At 42.8% G+C, this 24,639-nt stretch overlaps 1 protein-coding gene across 1 annotated transcript in view; it reads right to left on the reverse strand.

Moving 5' to 3' along the window:
* Nucleotides 1-960: 960 nt before the first annotated feature.
* Nucleotides 961-24,639, reverse strand: part of LOC146178498 (salivary peroxidase/catechol oxidase-like) — a 36,443-nt gene continuing 12,764 nt past the window's right edge. Inside the window, exons 7-16 of the mRNA XM_084579986.1 lie at nt 20,833-20,988; nt 18,996-19,097; nt 16,836-16,949; nt 16,208-16,343; nt 13,689-13,898; nt 10,484-10,612; nt 7,547-7,765; nt 5,400-5,569; nt 3,262-3,383; nt 961-1,185 (exon numbers count right to left, since the gene is read on the reverse strand). Of these exons, the coding sequence (XP_084436112.1) occupies nt 961-1,185; nt 3,262-3,383; nt 5,400-5,569; nt 7,547-7,765; nt 10,484-10,612; nt 13,689-13,898; nt 16,208-16,343; nt 16,836-16,949; nt 18,996-19,097; nt 20,833-20,988 (1,583 nt within the window). The remainder of the gene's footprint in view (nt 1,186-3,261; nt 3,384-5,399; nt 5,570-7,546; nt 7,766-10,483; nt 10,613-13,688; nt 13,899-16,207; nt 16,344-16,835; nt 16,950-18,995; nt 19,098-20,832; nt 20,989-24,639) is intronic.

Here is a 24,639-nt window from a genome sequence, read left to right on the forward strand (position 1 = left end):
AGAGGCTGGGGTGCCCGTAGCTCGCCATCTGGTGGTAGCGCCGTCTGTCGATGCAAAGCAGAATATGCCACCTTTGCCGTTTCGGTCAGGACACTAGGTATATAAGCATTCTAGCATCTAAAGTATAGGTGTAAATACAGCTCGGAACTCGGAACATAACTGTGGCCGACAATTCCGGTGGCGGCTTGATGCCCTTCAGTGCGCAGCTGCGCCTCTAGCGGCCAGCGCTGGCCTATATGAGACTCCAACAGGACTTTCCTGGCCAGAAGGAGCATAGGCGCCACCACTATCGCTGATTTGTTAAATATCTCCTTCCTCATGATGGGTTAGAATAATTGTCTGAAGCTAGCTTTGGTAACTGATGGCAAACTAAAGAAATGAAGCCTCAATATGTCTGTACTTACCGCCTGCCACATTACGTCGCCCAGAACAAAAATTAGAATCTTGCTGCATGCTGTCCGAATGTGATGCTCCCGAAAAAAAATCGTTGCCAGAGTTTCTTTGTTGGAACACTGTCTAAAGAGCAGTGTGTATCGAGGTTGTTTCGTATGTCGTAGCTGATGTTTGTGTACAAGATGGAATGGTTTGTCCTGGAAACAGAAGAGTTCCGAGTGTGCTAGAACCATGATATTATTCGCCTCGTTTCTTCACAGATAAGCAAGTGTGTTATCTACATGCGTGCACGCGTGACTTTATCAAAGCTTTTATTACTACGTTGACGCCGACCTTAAAGGCTAGATCCCATTATCCGCACAGCTGGGGCACATTCTAGGCGATGCCTACTTGGCGGTTAACATTTGAAAGAGCCGCATTGAGAGCTCACACATAAAGTCCAATATGGAAAATCCTAATCCTAGTTATTTAGAGGCAGCCACTCACCACCACACTTAGGAGCGTAAAGAAAAGCACGCCGTACACGGCAAACATGCGTAAACTGTACTGCAGAACGTAGTTTTAAAGTCACAGTCTAATTTCACAAGTTGATCCAGGCGTCGTCCAGGGGATGAAATGACATGATGGGCAGGACGCCGCATATTGATACTGTGCAATCACTTGACACATTCTTAAGATGTGAAAAGTAGTAATTTCTGTCCTCAAGTTCATGAATATAAAGTCAGGTGTCGTCTTCATGCCCAGAGCCTCACGTTTGTGTCGGCCAGTAGGAAGCAAAACGTTTGCAGATTTCTGAAAAAAAAAAAAAAAAGAGAGAACATAGGTATATCAACGTGCCAATTTGTGCCCACAAATGCACGAAATGGTTTGCTAATCAGATTCTTTGTCGAATACGCCTACTATAATGACGATTTGGCTGCGTTTAATCGCTGTTGATCGTCGTCTCTCGACTTATGACAGACACGAAACAGTTTGATGAGCGTTTATCTACTGTAACCATCACAATCGCAAACCAATCATAATCTTGTGAGTTTGGTTTCGGTTACCCGCTGTCGGTCACACTTAAAACTAAAGTTGTTCTTGATTACTGCTAACATGGTAGCGTTCTTTCTATGTCTACTGCGTGATGGGTCCTCGAATTTTATGCTATAGTGGAATAGCGGGAGAAGCGATGAAAATGACTAGTATGGATGGCAAACTCTTTCGCCCCTTATCTTAGAATGGGTGAGACCAATCGCAGTAAAACGGAAATGGCTCCCACTTTCACAGTTTTGAGGCGTTGTAATAACTCAAAGGAGGACAAGAAGAAAATGAGAGGGAAGCGCGAACAGCAGCAATGCGCCATAATGATTCTTCAGAATGTAGGGACATTTTTATTAATATAAAAAACTTTTTTTATTATATTAAGCAGCTATTTTGTCCCCCTCTGTGAAAGCACGTTCCCTGTTTTGACGGTAATTTTTACTTTACAGGCGGCTAATATATTGTTACGAAAAATCATACGGATTTAGCCCTGGCTACACCCAAGGTTGATCGATAGCTTTACAATATATATTTTCACATTATATTAAAGGAAAGAGTCGCTTCCTGTGTCTGTACCTGGAGCAGTACAGCTGTCGTCTAACAAACGTCTGAACTCAAAGAACGCCTGAGAAATGGCACCACATTTAAGCAAGTTCGCTTCCATACGTCTGTGTGAAGGAAATGATTTTAGTTTCCCTGGGACGGTTGTGTGTGCTCTGGTGCCCAAGTATGGAATTCTGTTGGCTTTGCAAGGCCCTATTTTTGTTCACCATTACTTTGTTACCCAACTAACTCACTAAATGCGTGAAAGTAAACCATTGTTTGGAAATTATTTTGTTATCCCAAAGTGTGCCGCCATGAAAATCCCAAGTGGACTTAAAGAACAAGGCAAAGAGAGGCGGTCTGTATGTTCGCATGGTAGGGACGAAAAGGTCCCGGGATCGCGACGGCGGAATGCCAGCACACTTGTACTGGAATAATGCTATCACTCTAGCCTGGCTTCACTCGGTTTATCACTTTTTGATCATTAAGCAGCCCAATCGACTCCATATGCACACCATCGCAGAAACTGCTTCTCTTTGTGCCAGATGATGCTTGTGAGGTGAAAACGGAGACAGATGATCGCATCATCCCACATCCGAACTTCGTTTAATTATGTATTCCCATTATCGGCACTTCCGCTATATAAATTCGGAAACCACCCATCTGATGAAAGGAGTGCGATTGCTCTCCCTCCACCCACAATTCTTGAACCCGGAGACTGCCAGGAGGAGGAGGGGGGGGGGGGGGGGGGGGAGGGGGTATGCGTGGTACTGCGCTTATTTCAGACTGGAACCCACCTCGCATGGATGTGTGACTGCGCATTATGTCACTGATAATGATAATGTACTGAGAGCGTAAGTGGCGGTGTCTGTGTTAACGATTCCTCATGTTTAAAACACTACGTTTCAGCTATTGAGATTAGACTGTAGTTCCGAGGTCTCTTTGTGTCCCATGATTCGCCAGTTCTAACTCTTGAACAATCCCACGCCCACCACCAACAATACCCACCAACAATACAACACCAACAATACCACCAACAATACCTCCAATAATACCACCGACAATACCCCCAACAATGCATTTTTGTTCGAGCTTGCACATAGCACGGCGCTGACTTAATCGACCAGCGGAGCTGCTTCGCATGACACCGAAGTGCGTAAGGAACTCTCTCGCCAGCAGTGCCGTAGCAATTTGCTCAACCGATTTTGCTCTGGGTCCGTTTTGACATAAAACTAATATTAATTACTGCATTCAGTGTGTACGTAGGCTACGTGAATTAGCAACAAATACTATTTAAAATACAAAATATATAAATTTATACCCTGGCCCATTGGGTCGGAACACGTTTGGAGAAACCAAATCTACACCCGTGTTCTCGCAGATGATCTTGGCCATAGTGATACGCCGGATTTCGCGTAGCTGGTCTGGAACGAAAAAATAAAAATAACCGCATATTACAACAGAAGTTCTGTGTTTTTCTGTCGCCATATAGTACCAATTAAATTTTGATTATCCATTAAATGATTACAAGCTACCTATATGATGATGAAATGATAATACAGCTCTACCATAGCGGTGGTGGCATTGTGATTTGAGCATCTGAATCTCATGCAGCAGGACCAGGATCGGTCCGTCAGTGGCATTGATCACGCCCAGGGGTTTTTCCATCGTTATATACAAGCTTCACCCTGGCTTGACGTTGAGGCTATGAAGGATAAAACACGTAGATACTTGGCTCCGCCTCACAGAGAAAAGACATGCCATACTCGGTGAAGACCTGGAGTGTTTTCTTTGTGTCACTGAAAGCGTAACAAATCATCAAATTATAAACTTCATTGCCACTATCATTCGCTTGCAGTCGGGTAGCGATGGCGAATATGTTGCTCCTGACAACGTAAATAATACTCCCATAAAATACAGTACGCTTCCAGAAATGTCTTCAACAGCCCCTCAACCTCCTCTTTTGCACCTCTCTGCCACGTCACAAAGAATCTGGCATATGTATGCTCCGTCCAAACTTAGCCTCTGGCAGAATATATTAAGAATCTAACGAAATTCTACGGAAGCGAAAGAACAGGAAATTTCAGAATAGCCGCTTACCACGTAGCCCCTGCAGTGTACTCGTATCCTAAGTAAGTTTGGCATGTGGCACCTTATCAAAGCAAAAATTTCCTCTAGCACAACATTTGTATCTTTGCGGCGACACTGAATTACTGTGGTCTTGATTAATTAAAAGCAACGGACCTCAACTCAATAACTAACTGAGAGTACTGTTTTAAAATGCTAGTCGGGTGCAAATATGTACACTGGCACAAGCTAAAGCAAGAGCTCTCGCAGAAGAGTTCGTTGAACTGACTGTAACTAGTTTTGGCCTCGAAAGCTAAGATGGTGGCGTCGAACATTAATTGTGCATGTGCTTTACGTTATCGAATGCCTAGCACTGGTCTTTCTTCCATACGTTTGTTGTCTTTGCCCCTGCACCGTAGGGACCCTTAAAGGAGAATGAATAAGCATTATTCGGCAACTAATAACGAGTGTAATACCTGGGGACAACAGGACACGGTATCCCAGTAGCCTTCGTGCTGCCATTCGTTAGTTTCATTGCTGCCCGCACAGTTTCATGTATTCCCTGCGTATTATTCCATTTATCATTATTTTCTGTCTCTGATCTTTGCATATGGCTTTCGGCATCAAAGAATTACTTTTTAAAATGATACCATTTAAAATGATAGGCCTAAATTCCGACGCCAGTCTTTTCGGCGTCGCGTCATTGCAGTGAGCGCAAAATCCCAAACGTGGTTCAGGTTGTTAGTAGGTGGCAGGTAGCCATTGACTATCTGGTCGTCAGGTTGTGTGACCTCACAAGACCGCATGACATCACCTAAATCCTAAGGCTTTGCCTCTGTGAACGGAGGAGGACATGAGAATCAAACCTTTCCATGTATCCATGCTTAGCATGCTGTCTTCATGAAATGGAGTCACGTTCACACGGTTTGGCTACAGCGAGGATTCTTATATATGTGGGGTGACCTTTTATATAATACAGCATTTAAGACTGTATACGATTGAGTACCTGTAGAACAATAAAGACACAAGCAAAATATTACTATTTAAGCGATAACGTGAATGAACGCGAGCAAGAACCCGCCATGGCAGCCAGTCAATGGCAGCCACTAACGGTGTCGCGTGCACACTTAAAGTCTGAAGTGTCAACGCCATTTCTTGCCTGGCTGTTTATTTGCTGCGGATTTCCTTATTTAAACATAACGCTATTTTGTGTACAAGAGCGCGTGTGGGCGGTGAGCTAATGTGCTTGCATCTGTTAGAGGAACACTGGAAATTCGCGTCTTTAGACTTCAGAAGCGGGGGACAATTCAAGCACATTTGTGTCCTGTGGGAAATCTTGTCCATTTACCAAAACAATTAAACGATATACTCACCTGCTGTGAGTGATCCAGCCTGGCCTTGGTGTTCGTAGTAGAAACGATCACCGTACTTGAGCCGCTGGAACATGTGGCCCAGAATGCACGAGAACGTGGGACCCACAATACCGTTGGGCACTGAGAACTCGGAAATGCCGGCGGTGAATAGGTCAATGTCGCGGACATTGCTGCAAAAACAAATACAAGATGATCATAAATCTGATGTGGCAATTCTGCGAAAACATTTCAATACGCTCTCGATGAGTAATGGCTGGATACCAAGCACTTACTATAATTAATATTTTAGGTCGATGTTTCACATATGTGACAGGATTTATTTAGAGGGTCGATGTGGACGAAGGTTGAGTGGCTAGAATTCTATCTGCACTTTAGAAGTGCAGCTGTTCGTGTTGGTTACGGAGGGCGGTTGGCTTTGATACTTCGTCTTTGAACTCGATTTGATCTCAGTTTTTTTGGACTGCTTTTACATTGATTTCTAAGTGGGTGTAGGTGGATGGTAAGAGTTGGGTTGAGGGTGGGAGAGTACTCTTCTAGATTTGAGTGAATGGATAGGGTGAATTCGTGGAGGAGGCAGGTTGGCGGAGTTGGCTTGCATGTTTTGGTGGATACAGGGTGGTGATGGGCGGGCTGCCTACTAGCTAGGGTGGATGGTATAAAGGGGTAGCTGGTCCGCTTTGCTTCTGGACAGAGAACGTAGAAGCACTTTTCATCAAAAGTGAAGGGAGGGCGGCTTCAATTCTACAGACGGCTTAAGATTACTTAGGGCGCTGCTTTCGCTGCAGGATAGAATCAACATGAATACGTCTCATTTATACCGTTCTGTGTCGCAGCTACAATCAGCATCAACCGTGTGACTCCCACTTCAGCGGGCTTAATTTTCGTCTTTTTTATTGCTGCTACACTATCGCCTTACAGAAGGAAGTTCTTAAACCGTACAGTCCTAAACTGTACCACATTTCCAGCCCTTTGTTTTTTACCTTCTTTTGGCAGCCACCATCTCCGACTAGTCGGATATTGCATATTTCTTAATCCCCCTGTATCGAGCTTCTATTATATAAATATATGTTTGTTCGACGCTTCGCCCTATACGCTGTCTTTTTCCCATTACAATGTTTTTTGTGTGTAACACATAGGATCCGCAATTCAAGTATATTACATTATAGTTCTTGTGAACTGCAACGATGCATCCTGAGTGAGTACTGCAAGAGGATAAAACTTAAACCAGTAAATCATGCCTTAAGGGGTTGAGGGTTGCCTGATGCTGGCGAGTACTGCTCGTCTCCATTTAGGCTGCGTTGTGCAAAGCCACACATTCAAGCGGCTAGAAAGCCCCAATAAGCAGTAGAAAAACCTCTGGTTCACCAAAACCGAAATTACCCCAGTGGCGCATCTCATCGGCATCGCACCCGGCAAGCAAGAGTGTGCTTTCATTGTACAAAATCTTCTTCCGGCAGCCATTTCAGTGATGAAGCATTCGCCGCTGCTAATTAGTGCGCCTGGTTGTACCAAAATCTGGCCTTCTGCCCGTTCTTGATACAGTTGGCGACATTAAAAGGCTTGAGGTTCGCAGAATCACTGACAGCAATACCTCAGCAATCTCCTACGTCATAGGGACAAGTTATCTCCCAATGACCTACGGGTATGCGCTTTTTGCAAGCTAATAAAGACTCCCTGTATAGCAACCTTCCTTCCTTTGGCAACTTTGGACTCTACTTATGTTCCTCCTGCCCATGTGCGTTTTCTCTCTGGAGCGACGCTACAAAAGTGCGATGTGCATGGTTAACGATTGATTAATGATTACTGGCTTCAGGAAGGTAATCAGGGCTGAATTCTAATCACGGAGATGACGCTTTGTTTCAGATATTGTTCAGTATACTTACGGAGCTACCCGTAAGGGAAGACAGGAGCACGGGGTGCTTGAACCATATCTATGATGTGATCATGCTGTCCAGGCTAGGTGCTAACGGATGTATTATAAGGCAAGCAAAGTGTTCCTGTTTAGTGTGGCCTATCCTGTACCTAGCAAGATGGTCCATATGCCCCCAGATCTCTTCACCTCTTTTGTTTCTTCACCAGTATCACCGATAATCGGAGGTTTCTTATTCGTGTCACGATTGTTACCACCAAGATGAGCAGGCGCTCACCTGTATAGCGTCTTGTACAATTCGACGACATCGTTGTCCACGTACTGCTTGAGAGCGTCGAACGACGTTAGGTTGACGCCTGTGCAGAAGTAGAAGTAGTCCACGTAGGGCCGCACGCCGTGCTCACGTGCCCGCTGTAGGTTCAACGCTACGAGGTCCAAACCGAAGCTCTCATTCCGGAGTCGGTACAGGTGGTTCGTGACGCCATCAGTGACGTCTCTGTTGAAGCAAAGTTGGGAGCATACGTGTGTCAAGTTTTGCCCTAATTTGTAAAGCTGGTTGCAGCCGGTCGGGATTTAGACATGGGAAACAGCCGTGCACAAGTGATATACAGCGGTGTGTACAACCCCATACCGTCAGACGCATGTCATGCCTAAAACATATGCGAGCTTTGAGCTATCTGCGGTGGTTGTTGTGGTGATTTATTTGCTCAGAGAGAAAAAAACAAAATATTTACTACAATGTCCACGCCATAAGCAGTAATTCTAATGGTGCAATTATTGTGAGTTGTAGAAAAGGATCATAAATGATCATAAATGAGCTGATCATAAATGAGGGAGTCATCCAAAGGAAATGGTAGTGCTAAATTTAGGAGGGAGATGTGAAGACAGTAGAGTGGCTTAGGCGACAATCAGGTTGAAGTTATCAGAGTAGAAATCAAGAACAGAAAATGGGTGTGCCATGTGCTGAGGCAAGAAGGTAATCGATGGTATCTTGGGTTTACGTAAATGCCTACAAGTGAAGACAAACTAACTCAGAATGTGGCAGCACAGTCGGACCGGTAGATTACGTCAGAAGTTCGCGAAGGTAAAGCGACTGCAGCTAATCGCAGGAGGAAATTAAGCGGAGTTCAGTAGCGGACTGATTTGACCTGCATTGAAACATTTTATTACATATTTTCTTTCGCATTTAAATTTTTAAATTCTTTTAAAACTCTTCTCTCTGCATCGGGCAGAGATAGCGGCCCAGTTATTTCATCGCGGTGTGTAAGGACGGATGAACATGCAATCTGGGCTGAAAATGTTGCCCTTTACTTCATTCCTCTATTAATATTCTGGTCTGAGTTTCGCTGTAGTGTGGTAATACCGGCTGCTGCTGCTGCTGCTGCTAACATTATGACGGCTGCATTTGCTTATCACTATATACTGCCAATAATATCCTCCACACTCCAAACATTAAAAGGTAGACCTGTCACCTTCTTATAGGAAATGTCCACACGATATCGGCGAAAGCATTTAAAGCGGAATGAGATATAGTTTAATATTTAAAATAACTTATTATGTTCTCCATTTCAAAGATAGAATATTTCTTTAGCTTATATAGAACATATTTCGTATATTCAAGTGTAATATTTTTTAAATTAATATTAGCATAACATTCAGCTGGCGAAGGGTAAGATGTTTGGAAAATGCGATTCGCTTGTCTTTTCTTTTGCAAAAAATCTCAGTTTTTATACTTGGCAACATTCTATTGAAGTATATTCATTTTTTTAGAAACCGAAAAGCATTTTTAAATTACAAATGCGAAGGTGTATACACCTTCGCATTTGTAATTTAAAAATGCTTTTCTGATAATGTTTTAAGATCATACCGAGCAGTAAACTTCTAATCTTCAGAGGATTTGTCTACACTCTTAAACAGAATATTTGGAATTTAATCTACATTTTTATCAGCAATTAAAACGCGCAACCAAGGTTCTCTAAACAATTTAATGTACTGAGACTTACATATCTTCAACATTCATATCTTAAGGCAGATTGAATGTTGACAAACGAAGACAAGAAACAATCATGACTGGCATTCTAGCAGCACCGAAATTGAAATGAAAATATAACATATCTACGTTTCTAGTATTAGATCTACTTTTTAAATCTAAGGCATCAAAAATATTCAATACAATACCGAACAATTCAGACAGAATCTGGCTGTCCATTTCTTTTGTAATGACTATAACACGTATATTAATGTTTCAAATGAACTACAAAACACACTACAGAAATTCAGGAAAATTCACCGCGTAAAGTTGTTTTAAATATTTTCCATTTAAGCACAGGCATTGGCCGGGCTATGCATTATTAACGACGACTACATATCATTACAAAGAGATCATTCATTCAGGCCAAAGAGTAAAAGTGATGCACTTGTCTCTTTAAAATGTATTTCTTTCCAAAAACTCTTTCCGACTGGAATACGTTGCCAGAAGTAGTGGTGTCCTTAATATCCAATGAGGTTTTTCATCGCAAATATTTATGAATGATATTACTCAGTTCAGTTCAGTCGTTCAGTCGTGTCCAAATCTTCGTGACCCTATTGACCATGTCACGCCACGCTTTCCGGTCTCTCACTATCTTCCTAACATCACATAACTTCATCTGCAGTGCCTCGAGGATGCCATCTAACCATCGCGTTCGCTGCCTATCCCTTCTCCGGCGACCCTCAACCTTTCCCAACATCAAATCTTTCTCCAGCGAGTCCTCTCTTCTCATCAGATGACCAATATTACTACTTTGAACCTAATCAAATATTTCTGTTTTTGTTTTCCATCTGCAGACGTCTTGCTTTTTCTTTTCTTTACCACTCAACTGTAATGCCGTATAATGATGTCGTGGCTACTGTGATATAGTTTCGACTTCCATGGAAAGCTGCGCAAAAGATTGCGAACAAATTTCTTACGAATTTATTATAATACAGCTACTGCACATATAATTTTCCAAAAGCATCTTCCCTGTCTTTTTTCCCTTAAGATGAAGTGCCATGGCTCTTTACAATTAATATCAGCCTTGGTCGACCTCAGCTCATTCTAAATGCGTTTGCATGACAGCTATTGGTGCAATGGCGTTATTGGAATGGAAACACTGGTGTGACACTTCACACATTTGTTTCAAATTTGTCGAAGCTGAATGCAGTGGTGATACAGGCGAATTCGCGTATACTTCACCTGTCGAATGTCTGGGCCCGCTGTTGCATGAGACCCCGAATAACGGGCTCCAGAAAGCCATTGTAGAACTCGAACGGGAAGAAGTAGTTGTTCTGCAGCTCGAATGTGCTGCTTGTCAGGAGTCTATCGCTGAAACGGCAAGTGTGAGGGATGCCTATTAGCGACGGTTTCGCAGTTTTAATAATCAGTCGCTTCAAACGTAGCCATTTGAAGAGACCGAGCAGGCGAGTGTAGATTAATGAGGAGGAAATGGGACCAAAAGTCAACAAAACGAAGCAAAGCAGGTGGAATTTTCTCTAATTTGCGGTGTTACTGCACAATATTAGTGTAAACATTTTATAGTCAAATGCTGTTAACTAGATAATTAAATGTTAATAATTAGAATGTTGAACAAAAGCACCACATGCAGAGGGTGGGATCCGAACAAACGACCTCCTTATTTGTCGCTTGGTGGGGCGCCAGGTCAGCTACAGCGGGGCTGTTGAATCTTCTGCATTCTTGAGTATTTATATTGGTTGCAGCCTAACCTTGAGAGAGCCCCGCCGTGCTGTTGCCGAGGTAAGGACGCTCGACTGTTGTTCCCAAGGATGGGAGATCGAATCCCGGCCGCGTCTGCCGCCTTTTGATGGAGATTAAAAGGAAGTCGCCCGCGTGCTGTGCGATGTCAGTTCACATTAAAGAACCCGAGGCGGTCGACATTTCCGGAGCCCTCCACTGCGATGTCTCCCGTAGCCTGATTCGGTTTGGGACGTTAAACAACATCAACCAAACCTAACCTGACCTTGAGAGCCCAACCAGCGCCATGATTGTCTGTGGCGGCGAACGTAGTATGTCCTGTATTATCGTGAGTCTCTCATGGAATATCATCTAACAGAGAGGGCAGGAGCTTTGCTGCAACCATTTTATGTGTTTATGCTACCTACAATATCAAGACCTAAAACCAGGCTTTTAACCTATTCAGCAAGCAAGTGCAACTAACTCAGTGGCTCGTTATGACATGTATGTGAAGGTAGCTAACAGTAATTGAAGCCAGGGAAAAGATAGGACAGAGTTTTATTTTTAATTCGTCATGTTCCTAGAAAATAAGAGAGTAGATATTTTGCCGCCGGAATATTACGACAAGAAAGTAGAGGAAGATAGATGACGAAAGTACACATTGAGTTTGCGTATCGGACCCTTTTCTATCCATACAAGAGTGTGTAAGTTATAGAAAGTTATTTGTTATCCAGGCTATAAAATGGAGCAACCCGAGAACGGCTGCATAAGAAGGCATCAAGACATTACACTCTGCTTCAGGCACTACTGGAAGCAATGTCCTGCAAACCTGAACCAGGTGGTATATTATATTGCCACCGTATGTGATTCTTAAATTAAAATTACGCACTAAGCACCAGATATGAAGCCAATTGTGTTTCACTGCAAACACAGAATGGCACGGTTCTTTCATGGAGTAAAAGTAAAACTGAACACTTCGAAGGAGCTTCACGCTGGTTCAGGCTTGTAGTTCCATGCTTTTCACAAGTCGCACCAGAAACGGTAGGACATCTGACAAATGCGAAAATTTATAAAGCCGTCCTAAGTCAAAACCTGTCGCGACATCTTGTGGACACCCATGTGGCTACGGAGGTGGGCTATAGAACAATGCGCCTAAGGGGCAGAAGGAACACGAATATTGTCTTTGGCACTGTGTGCTGAAAACCACACGTTAGAGGTGCACGCGTAGATATTTACCATACTAGACTTACGGTATGACATTATGAGGTGCATCACCTGAGATGTTTTACCAACTAGACTTAGGGCATGACTTTTTGCGGTGGATCACATAAACTGCTAACAGACTCTCGTAGATGAAGATCGCACAGTACGTACGGGCTTTGAATAGGTAGGCATACTTGATCCGCTACAGTAACATTTATGTACCAATGCGTGCTATTATGTCGAGAGTATGAGAGCTTGATGCAGGCTTGTTCACTATGCACTTACAGATATTTGAAAAAGAAGGCAAAGAGCAAAACAAGTTATTAACCTGAATTTAAAATCGAGACCCGTTCTTATAAAACCCCTTTCCTTTTTTCAATTTCAAGTTTCTGTAATTTGAGTCAATTCCGCGCTACGTATTTTTTTACCCAAACATTAGACGAAATTTAAACAATAAAGCTAGATTTAAAGGCATGCAGAGCCAGCATTTTCATCACACAGCTCACTCGTATCCTGGGACACCCATATCGACACTGAGTAAGCTCCCTTTCTTTTGGAGTGAGCTTCAAAGGAATTCGGCACTACAGAAGGCCTAAATAGTGGGTCTAAATCACCACCGCACTGCGTAGCGAATACAGCAATGCTGTATATTTTACCCTGTAATTCATGCATTGCACTTGTGGGTCAGATGTGTCTCTGCTAAATGTATCAGGTGTGGAACATTCCGAAATATGTATCCTTCGAGCAGTTTTTAAATAGCCGGGAAGTGACTAGGAAACTATGGCCAGTTAGTACTGAAAGAACGGTTGGTAACAAAAACTATTCTTGAAGTTATAGACAGGTGAATAGTGGATTTAACTGATTATTTCTTATTTCGTTTTTGTGGATAACCACTAAACAAGCCTGCATCATCATTGCATACTATCGACGTGACGAGGCCAACTGTAGAGAATGCTTATTCAATTAGCGTGAAAAGCAATTTTAGGTTTAAGCGCTCCCTCCTTTTTTAGTACGCAGAATTCTACTGTCGCGTTCAGATGTCTCAGTTTTCACTCTCAGCTTTAGTTGAAGGCAAGGGTTAGCACCGCGATCTGATGGTAATAGCGAGACGGTTAATTCTGGAAGAAGCATTTCGAAACAGCCTTAACTGAACGGTGGGCAGAAGATATTGTAAAGACAGAAGAGAATGAGCGCAACTGGCTGCGAATAAGCGCAATAAATTGTTTTCACCCCCTTGATGCGTGTATGCACAACTGGATTCTTACTAAGATTCCCGCAGTCTACTGAGCGCAAAGCGGAGAAAACTCGCAAAAGAAGAAACTAATCGTCTCGCTTGTTGATGTTTATATTCACTTTTGGCTTAGCGCGCAGATTTCGCGAAAATTCCTTAACACTCTTGTATTTAACCAGAACAAAAAAGACAACAAATCTTTCCAAATCAATGCATATCAGAGAGAGAAATAGACCAGTCTTTACACAATAAAGTGAGAAATAGGACATGACATACGCTCGAAAGGTTCCGTCGATCAGGGTGTGTCCAAGGCGGAATGCAGCGGCTGCGAACTCATTCAGCATGGTCGCGTCTATGCTCGAATTGTATGTGGTGAAGCCGCTACTCAGGGGCGTTAGGCCGAATTTACTCATGGTATTCGGTCCCACAACGATGGGCAGCCATTCCGAGAAGACGATGTGCTGGAACTGGCATTCTACGATGCGCCTGCAGGCAGAACATTGGATAAAGAACTGAGGATCGGGCAAGTTGGTGGTGATCTAGCGTTTAAAAACCAGCGCTTGCGACACAGAGGACGAGACGAAACAAACAGAAGGCGCTAAATTGTTTGGCTTGTGATTTTAAATGGTCGCTAAAAGTAATGGCTGGCGAGTGTTCTTCGCCACATGTGTGCGAGTTTTGTGTACAGTCAGCTAATTTCTGATCACTAAACCGGCTAAATTAAGCAATGAGCGAGTAATTACTTATACTGCAGGCTGCAGGCTTATACTGCAGCTTAGGACGGCATATGAGTGACGAAGTTTTAGGGTTACCAAAATCTAGCACATGCTGTCGGCATAAAACTCTAACATTTGGGCGAACGGTCTCTCAGCGTTAAATTAATAGTTAGTCGGTAAGCCGAAGCCAGCGGGCTCGAAAATTGGTGCCAAGTAAACAGAGCTTGTAAATCCTAAAATTGCAATCAGGAAACTGGCATCAAAACCTTTAATGGTCCAATTGCTGTTAAGATATGAATGTGACTCTTCCCTGGGTACTTTTTCTAGTTGCAGGAACACACGCAAAGCTCGAAAAGAGCTCAAGGTATAACGTCAGCTCGAGCACGGGACTCAACAGCGATGCGGCCGGACGGTTGCTGTTGAATTGCAATGGGCCTTGTGCAGGCTCTAGCAGGACCGTGATGCCTTAAATAGGTACTCCTGCTGGAAACTTCTTATCACAGTCCCGCCCTTTCGTCACCATGCAAAAGAGCGATTTCGTTATAATGAAGACATTATAAAATTTCCCTGTTCATTGTATTTTTGGTGTCTTGCTAATCCCTACTTTGGCTTTAATAAAAATTCTAATATATTTTCTCTTCTTATAGACATTACATTTTTTTTTTTGCCGAGACACATCTTAAAAATATATTTGTAGATATGTAGACCTCCCGCATTTCTTAAAAATAATATGGGTGTTTCAAGAACTTACATACTAAGTTAAGCGCACTGCCCAATTCTAACTCAGAGTTTGGCTTGATTCTAAACAGAATTCGTCTATTCTCAGTTATTCTTTTAAATTTCATTCCCAAGTTGTGTTCGCAACAAAATATCAGCGGGAGTGTCCTCTAGTAAGAAGAACTCAACGTACCAGACAGAGCTTTCTAAGCGTGCCGTGCAACAGGGTGACGCCGACCTGACTTTTTTTTTTCTTTTTCTTTTGGCTTGGAAGCATGATTCCTATTTTTAGACAAGAAATGGCTCCACCATTCATTTTAGCAAGATTTCGAAATGGGCCGAAGAACCCGATTTCCTAAAAATAACGGCAGGCGGTTCGAACGAAAACATTAAAATGCGGCGGCAACAAACGTGCACACCGTTCCCCAAGGAATTATAGTGGACTCATTTGTGCATCAAAATTCAAATACGGTGAATCAAAGTAATGATCCTACTGCCTTTAGGCAACTGTCAATATTGCTATTTATACTTTATTCTATCATCTATTGCCCGCTTTTGCTTTTATGTTCCTAACCTTACGTGGGTTAATGTTTATTTGTTTTCATTTCGTTCATGATGACGGAGGCAGCTTTTTTTCCAAGCCGGGAGAGGTTACGTGAATGACTTTTTTCACCGCTCAAACATGAATACATCAATGAATTCAACAAAAAAGGATGGCGGACTGTTACATTGATTGATGAGATTTGAACGAAGTGATTTGTGAAACAATGTGGTGAGGGAATGATACGAAGCACAGCCTTCGAATAAATCAGAGGTGACGGTTTTTTCATCGAGGAAGCAAATATTTATCATTTTTAAACCTGTTTTTTGACAGCAGACTATGTATAACAATTTAAAAATTTCCCCTGTATCAGCTTACTATGCTGCTACAGACAGAAAGGACATTAGACTATTCAAACTTCGAAACAAAATCAAAGACTGATCACTGCACTGGTGTCAGCAGCAAATATGACATTCGACTCTCTTGTCTCGACTAGCCATCGTTGCCGTTCTAAATGATTCCCACTGCGTCATACTTGCAAATAGCACAGGTGCCTACCGAAGGAATTTTTTTTTTTCTCTATCAGCGACGCTTTCAGTAAATATATTTGACATTGCACACTGAAGCTAATTTCGTGCCTAATGGCCAAAACGCCTATCTTAAATTTCTGGACATAAGATAACGTATGTGTGTTCGTTATCTTGTCTGCTCCTTAGAGCTTCATTGTTAGCCCTCTGCGAATACTCTGCAGGTTGCACAATTCTATTGTCGATCTATTGCACTTTCATGCACTCAACGTATTGGGGTTGATGGTGTCTCACTTGGTTCTCTGGAATAGCTGCTCGTCGCTGAGGAAAATATTGGCGAACCATAAACTTTCTGCGATGCGGTTGTGTTGGCGGAGGAACGTTGTGTGCATGGCCGTCAAGCCTGGGTGCTCGTTGGCACGCTCATCGCCTGCAAAATGTGAGTGGAGTATTAACCTCCTCGCTCTCAGAGAATGAGAAGGGCACATCCCAGTCGAAAAAAAACAACTACAGAACTGTGTCAAAAATACGACAAAATATCCTGTAGTTCTGTCGTAACCATGAAAATTTTCTGTAGTTCTGTAGTTTTTCTGTAGTATATTTGTGTTTTCTGTAGTTCTGTAGCACTTTTCTGTTGTAACTACAGATATTTCTGATGTTACTACAGAATGTTCTGTTGTCACAACAGGTTTCCTGTCAAAAACCGCACAGAAATTTTGTCGTAACATCAGAAAATTTTCTGTAGTTTTTTTCCGACTGGGATATCAGTTCTTTTCTGCATATTATAACTTTGATAAGAACGCAGAGTTACATGGCGTATATAATAGTAAAATGAAAAGATAAAGCCATTATGTTAGAAACCTACCAAGTATAGCGTAGACAACCACAAGGATGGCGCTTAATAGTTCTACACGCAACCCACCTGCTCTGAAGCAGTACTGTCCCTTGGAAGGATTGCTGCAGCGGTCCTCGTTGACGTGGAAACTACGCGGCAGCAGTTCTCCAGAGGATAAGTCGAACTGGTTCTTCATGCGTCCTAAAAATATACATGTAACGTTCAGAAACTTTCCTGAAATGGTAAGCACTAATTTTCCCCTCTTTTATTCTACTCGCACCTGAAAAAACAGCAGCTAGAATGCAATGTTCGATTTGCTCAATTTCGTACTGGCAAGGATTGTCTAAACGTGATAGTACCTGAAGGCAAATCAATATCGCCAGTGCTGTTGATAAAATATGATTGAAAGCTTTCGAAGAAGGCAACACCATATTTGCACTAATCTAGGCCAACCTCGGTTCAAAGCCAACGCCCAAAAGTTGAAGAATAGAAAAAAAAAAAAAACAAGAACTTTTTACGTATGCTATCCAAAAACAACAACAACAACAACAAAAAAGGCTAGGGTAAGGCTCAAGCTTCGTCTTATGACGCAATAGCACCTTTCAAACTGTGTGTTTTCGTTCGGGGAATATTTGATTTTTTTGTTTCAGATTGTTTTTTTTTTTTTTTAGGAAGACAATGTGCAGTAACTGTCTCACTTCGCAGTGGACACTAACACTTCTCAAAGGTGCACTTGTTTTCGGTTAGAATCCCTGTCGCGAACTAGCCTCCAGCTTGACTATAGCAGATGGATGCTAAAGGGGATGCGAAATAATATGACGTCACCCTGATTGCGGCGCAGAGAACGGTTGCACCACAATTCTGGTACGAAATCACGTGCGCATGTTTTTTTCCGACACGCTTTCTCAAATTGATTTACGGCAACGGCGATGCCTTTTCGGCCAAAGGAGTTGTATTCGCTTCTCTTATGAAAACTTAGGAGACGCTTAAACTCAGCCTTAAAGCAGTATGGACATCAAATTTTGGTGGCATTTTTTTTTTTCTTGGCAATAATGCGCAAGACATTCCTGTGTATGGATCTCTATGCGAGGTTCGCCTGCGACCGCTAAACAAATTTAAATCAAAACTTTTTTTCTCACCGGTTTCTGTTTCGATTTCAGCAGCCTGGAGTTGTCTGGCGATATTCGTATGCAGTATTGTTTCACGCATCATTTCAAAAAATAAAGCACGAACCCAGAAATTAGGTTCCATACTCTTTTAAGAGTGGCACGCAATAGCGTTAGCGGACATCATCACCGCCTTTCTTGCCTCTCGACCGCTACCAAACTGCTTGTGCGATTGAATCGGACAACGACTAGGTTTGATCTATATATTCCTTTCTTTTTTTTTTCTTTATTGAGAAAGGCATTTGCTTTTGTTAATATCTACACTTCATCATCCCCTACCTCCTAATAACATACTCTTAGTTAAAGTTCGCGTGTTTCTTTCGCAAATTAAATACATTCCTCCCCGACATCCGACACCCTTATTACCACCCATCCCATATAAAAACTGCTCGTCAAGAAAAAGATTTAAGTTCTGAACTCAGAGACGATCCAAATAGGATCATTTGCGTCAATTGCGTCATTTGCGTCATTTGCGGATTTGGATCATTTATTAAAAATAAAAGATGAGCAGTCTTCCGCGATGCGGACGCTGCGAAATTTATTCTGGTGGCGTGACATCTTTAACATATCATTTTTTTCAGCATTAGACATTTCTTTCTTTGCCGGACGAGCAGCTACACATCAAAAAGAAGCGACATAATGAATTCTTACCAGGAGTAACAATTCGATAGGGAGCTGTTTAGTATCGTGCAATCAATATACTAAAGTAAAACAACGGTGTCTCTTAATCTTCAGGGAAGATACGTATTGCTTATGTAGGCCGCCCGCCAACGGTATCCCATTTTAAGAAACAGTTTATTCTTATTTTTCTTATTGATAAAACAGCCGTACAAGCAGATAACCACGAAACCGCACAGTATAATCCGCAATAATTCTTGGCTATTGTGTGCATACGTGCTTACCCTGCTAAGCAAAGTATAGTTTATTCCTAATTTGCCCATCAGTATCTTAATCATCGGGCCAAATATACACACAGTGTAGGACAGCGGGCTTCACCACATCCCTAAATGTAACACTGCATTAGTCTATAACTCGTGTTACAGAAATACACGAACTCTTCCGTTTCGTAAGGAGAACTTACCCCCGGTCATTTGTCGGAGTCTGAGAGTATCCGCCAGTGAGCTTCCATATATTTGAGACGTGTCTATGTAGGACGTGAGAATGTCTTGCTGTTGTCGTTGCCCTGCGGAACAGTAAACAGAATTATGGCGTTTTTATCGGGGCCCGAGGATGGGCATATAAATTGCAGCATCGGTACTTTTCAAACGGTTTTTCGTTAAACGATGAAGATGCTTACAATAGTCCTACATTTCGACTAGCAGAAATATAAACGAATCAGTGTGCTGCTTTAGGTCTAAGTTGAGCACGTAGCCGAATTGACAAATAAGAGCACAGTATTATTGCTTTTTTGCGGCACTTTGTTCATATCGTCATAAAATCTTCGTTCTGCACGAAGAAAGCCAAAACAATTAGGAACCAGTTCTTTATTAAAGTCGAAATGTTGCCTTTAATATCGCGCATTGAGAATTTTGAAATAACTGCCTTCTTGCACTACACGCATGAAGGCTACACATTGACCTTAGCGCGATTATAGCAGTCAAACTTCAAGTCGCGAGCATTGCCAGAACGATCTTGCTAACCATGAAGGCAGCCGTGATGCTCACACCGCTTTATATTCTACCCGTTCCATGAACAGAAACAGGTGCGGCGTGCAAGGAGGAAACACTACATATCTTGTGACACGTGACGTGACAATAAATATTAAAGTTCAATATCATAACTTTTAGGTGCTGTAAAAAATGTTTTCCTTAAGAGAGAAAAAAAATGTTTATCTTTAGCATCTGCACGTTTCACCGGCGGTGTACCGTTCTTGCTCTCCCTTTTTCTGTGTACGCAACAATTTGAGCTCGGAAAAGGAGAACCTGTGCTCCACTGTCCAAATACGACGGTGCTCTTGGCATGGACGATCCATTTAAAGGTACGATTTTGATAAATAAATAAGTGGCCATGCAGACAAAGCATCATGAACCCCATGAGCTGTATGTTTACTGAATAGGCCGACCAACGGTCGCTGCACCCTTTTTCCACACCTGTCCATTGGCGCCAGCATTTTAATGTTCAGGTATCGCGTTTCGACTGGCCACTTCCATCGAGGCTAGTGTTAAGCCCATGTGATGTCAAGTACGCATGCTGCGAAGTAGTATAGCAAGACGAAACCCCTCCCTGTAGATGCTGTCGCATATTTCACAGTACTCTGAATGATGAGATTGGCACAGATCGCTATATATTTCTCCAAGAAACAATCATACAAAAAGAGTTCCGAAATGAGAAGCTGCACGTATGTTTTATCATTAGAAACTGAAGGAGTTAAAATGCTTCCATAACCTATTTTCTGTGTGCCATTTTTTACCTAATTTTGTTGAGCTCTGCATGTTGCCTGTTGCCGTTTTGTACCATGCTATCTTTTCCACGTTGTTACGCACGAAGGGTTTGCTCAGGAATGATGCAAATGAATAGACGAGTAAATAAATGTCTAAACTGTGATTCCGGTACCTTGCTTACAGCAAAGGAAAATGCGATCCCTAGTTAATTGTCCCCATAGCTATAGATTTTTTCAGCTCAACATGTGTTTAAAATGGAATGTCTTTACCGACGCCGCAGTAACTTGAAATAAATAAACAGGCGAAAATAAATAACGCCTTAAACATAACTATAATCTAAAACAAGACGCTGAGCTTGGCTGGTTGATATAGATTCTTGATGTAAAGGCCCCCCCTCCCCCCCCCCCCCCAAAAAAAAAAAAAAGCATCAATGGACAGCGCCTGTCTTAGTTAAATGTCAACCGATTATAGTTAAATGTCAACTGCGTTAGTCGCGTCTTCAACACGGATCGGTGAACGGGGACCTTTTATACTTGCCAAGTGTGCAACGAGTGCATGCAGCCGAGCGTGGAAGGTTCATGCAGGTCTGCCCGAACTGGCCGAAGAATGGGTCATCCGGGAACAAGTCGATCGAGAAGCAGTTCGAGGCGTTACGCCTCCCTGGCGAACAGCAGTCGATGACGTTGTTGGGGTCTGCACGAGGTCGCGATAAGCAGTTAAGCATGGTCACAGCTCTATACGTTTCTTTTCTGAAAACAGATGGACAGAGACCAATACTCCTCACGTCGTTTTGCGCATATTGACCCATTATCTTCCACAGCAATTCGATCAGAACTAAATTATATACTTCGTGCACTTAGTGCCTAAAGAAAGCTTATGCTCCAATTCATTACCTCCGGCCTCACCTACCGATGGAGCACAAAATATCTGGATTGTAGACATGCCAATATCAAGCTCAATAAGCTATCCAGGCGATGCTGAGTTCACTTAAATTGTCTTGGTTCAGAAACAAGCCATACTTCTTGTCGCGCATTCATCATTAGCTGATCACTCATAACTAATTCCTCCATTCCCCGCTCGTTGTCTCTTTTTTCGTCTCTTTCTGAAGGTGAAGGAAACATCTTGTTTCCTTTGCCCACTATGGTGTGAGGAACCAAAAACTATCCACCGGGTAACCTCTGTGGCCTTCTTTATTCCATGTTTTGTCATAGCTAGTAACGTCAAAAGTGGTAAGGGGCCCTTGATCCCATTTAATATTTGTGGCTACCACATGAACCACAATATCCCGGATTTTCGTCATTTGCGGCGCTGCAACTGTAACAATTTGAGCATACGGCACGCGTGTCTTGCCGGTGGTGTCACATCATCATCATCATCAGCCTGACTATACCCACTGCAGGGCGAAGGCCTCTCCCATATTTCTCCACTTAACCCGGTTCTGTGCTAGCTGCATCCACTTGACCCCTGCGAACTTCTTGACCTCATCCGCCCACCTGACTTTCTGAAGCACCCTGCTACGCTTTCCTTCCCTTGGAATCCAGTTTGTCACCCTGTGGTATCCCACAGTAGTCCGAAATGAGAACACTCTTTCAAGCAAACATATTTCTTTTTTGAGTAACTTTTTATGTAGCAGGTGAACCCAGGGGTCGTTTCACATGATTGCTTCGTTTTCTTCATGTTTGTTGTTATCTGGGCCTTGGAGTAAAGGCTTAGGCTGAGTTGCGAGTCAGCGCTTGTATTGTGGCTTCCTCGTATATTGTCCTGTTCGCGCTGTTTAAATAAACAATGACTGCCTACTGAGCCGCACTGAAGGGAATTGCTGCCGGAATGGTCTCAGTGCAACGGTACAGTTTTTTTTGTGCTGAAAGGAAAAAGAAAACAAAATGATTTAAGCTACGCATAAAGATACGGAGCGTTTACCCCGCCGTTTTGTTAACCAAGCATTGATAACAGGGACTTGATACTCATACGTTTTATTTATTGGTATTGCAGCGCTTTCATTAAGCTGAACTGCACAATCAAGTATAGCCCAGAGGTAATAAGGTTCCAAGGTTCCATAGAAGTAAGTTTTCTTTTGATGGGCTGATTCGACATTGACGAAAATGTGGGAGCAAGGCTACCTCAGATGGCCATATATGAGCGGAGTATCTGCAGTACGCAATACCGAGTAGGCACTCTTGGCGTCCGGCGGATGGGGAGGTGGGACGTGGGGAGGGGTGGGGAGTGAGGGAGACATTAGGCCGGCATAACCCGCGTCCGGTATCTCCTCCCTAAGAATATCCCACAGTACCTATAAGAAGAATACGGCGTTTTGTTCTTGTAGTCCTTCTGCCACACTTTTCATGGTTGCATCACAAGGACATGTTCAGAATATAGATGTATGTGAAAGCATACACTATGATCTCGGTCTTCAATTTTTGTGAAAATGCGTAAAACAGAGGCCATTCTAATATTTACCGGCCTGGTACCTTACACCTGTGTGAGGCCTTCCTTGTTGCTATGGCTGATGGAATTTCCCCTTATTGATGGAATTTCCCCTTAGTTTCTCTGAATCCTCCTTGTTATATTAAGTGGATAAAGTCGCCAAGACTAGAACTAGTCATTGGCGCTGCTTAGCCAAGAAAAGCTAATTATTTATAATTCAGTTCAGTTCAGGCATTCAGTCGTGTCCGACTCTTCGTGACCCTATGGACCATGTCACGCCACGCTTTCCGGTCTCTCACTATCTTCTTAACATCACATAGCTTCATCTGCAATGCCTCGAGAATGGCATCTAATCATCGCGTTCGCTGCCTACCCCTTCTCCGGCGACCCTCAACCTTTCCCAACATCAAATCTTTCTCCAGCGACTCCTCTCTTCTCATCAGATGACCAAAGTAGCTGAGCTTTAACTTTAGAATTTGACACTCCAATGAGCAGTCAGGGTTTATGGTCGACAATATCGACTGATTTGATCTTCTGGCAGTCCAAGGAACTCTTAAAAGTCTTCGCCAGCACCACAATTCAAACGCGTCAATTCTTCGGTGGTCAGCCTTTTTCACAGTCCAACTCTCGCATCCATACATCACAACTGGAAAGACCATAGCACGGGTTATACGGATCTTGGTTGGCAGACTAATGTCTCTGCTCTTTACTAGGCGGTCAAGGCTAACCATTGCTCTCTTTCCCAGAAGCAGGCGTCTCCTAATTTCATGGCTGCAGTCTCCTTCCGAGGTAATCTTGGCGCCCAAGAACAGAAAATCTGTCACAGCTTCCACTTCTTGTCCATTGATGCTCCAGGACTTGATAGGGCAAGACGCCATGATCTTCGTCTTTTTAATGTTCAGTTTAAGCCCAAACTTCTCACTCTCTTCTTGTACGCGCATCAGAAGTCTCTTGAGATCCACTTCACTTTCTGCCATTAAAGTGGTATCATCCGCATATCTAAGGTTGTTGATGCGTTTTCCAGCGATCTTCACTCCAGCTGAAGACTCGTCCTGACCGGCCTTCCTCATGATGAACTCTGCATATAGGTTAAATAGGCAGGGCGACAGTATGCAGCCTTGCCTCACCCCTTTCTGAATCGGAAACCAATCAGTAAGACTATTTATAATTAAGCCCTATTTATTAAGCTCTGTCTTCATTTAAACAAAAAAAAAGGCTACAAACTGCGCTAAAGTCAGCAAAGGAGCGGGTATGACGAAAGCCACTTTACACGACTGTTTTTGTCAATGTCATCAGTACTATCATCATCACTATCGCTATCTAATCATTATCATCATAAACTAAATGCATCGTCATTGTTATCGGTGCTATCATAACTGTCATTACAACTAACTCCAGCGTCGCTGTCAGCACTACTCTCATCATTATTACTGTCACTAACTGCAGCATCATTTTCATCGCTATTTGCATCCTTACGCTAGACAAGGAGAACTACGCTCTATTTCACACGAGCCCGGCGTAGAGTAGTGGTTTGCGCGCTCTGTTGGGAATCGGCGGGATAGTGGTTTTAAGGCGAAAGCCTTTAATGGCTCATGCTGTCGTGGATAAAATGTGTCCCGCTTTTTCGGCGGCTCTCATTGGCCGAGGCGGGATGACGTCATAGAAGTCTCGACAAATCACAGAGCACCACTACAGTATGCGTGAATGCATGCCTTATACGGTCATATGGCAATCAATGGTCAATCACTAATCAATGACTAATTAGGCATTTCATTAATTTGTTAATAATGACTAAATATTTTAAGTAAGTAATCAATTACCTATCTAATTAGTAATTAATTGATTATAATTGGCTAAACAATTACTCACTAGTGTCAGTTGTGTAGCAGAATGCGGCACTCAGGCTTTCGTCTTTCGCTG

The sequence above is a fragment of the Amblyomma maculatum genome, chromosome 9 (genome assembly GCF_055883805.1).
Source record: "Amblyomma maculatum isolate TAMU_Amacu chromosome 9, ASM5588380v1, whole genome shotgun sequence".
Taxonomy (NCBI): domain Eukaryota; kingdom Metazoa; phylum Arthropoda; class Arachnida; order Ixodida; family Ixodidae; genus Amblyomma; species Amblyomma maculatum.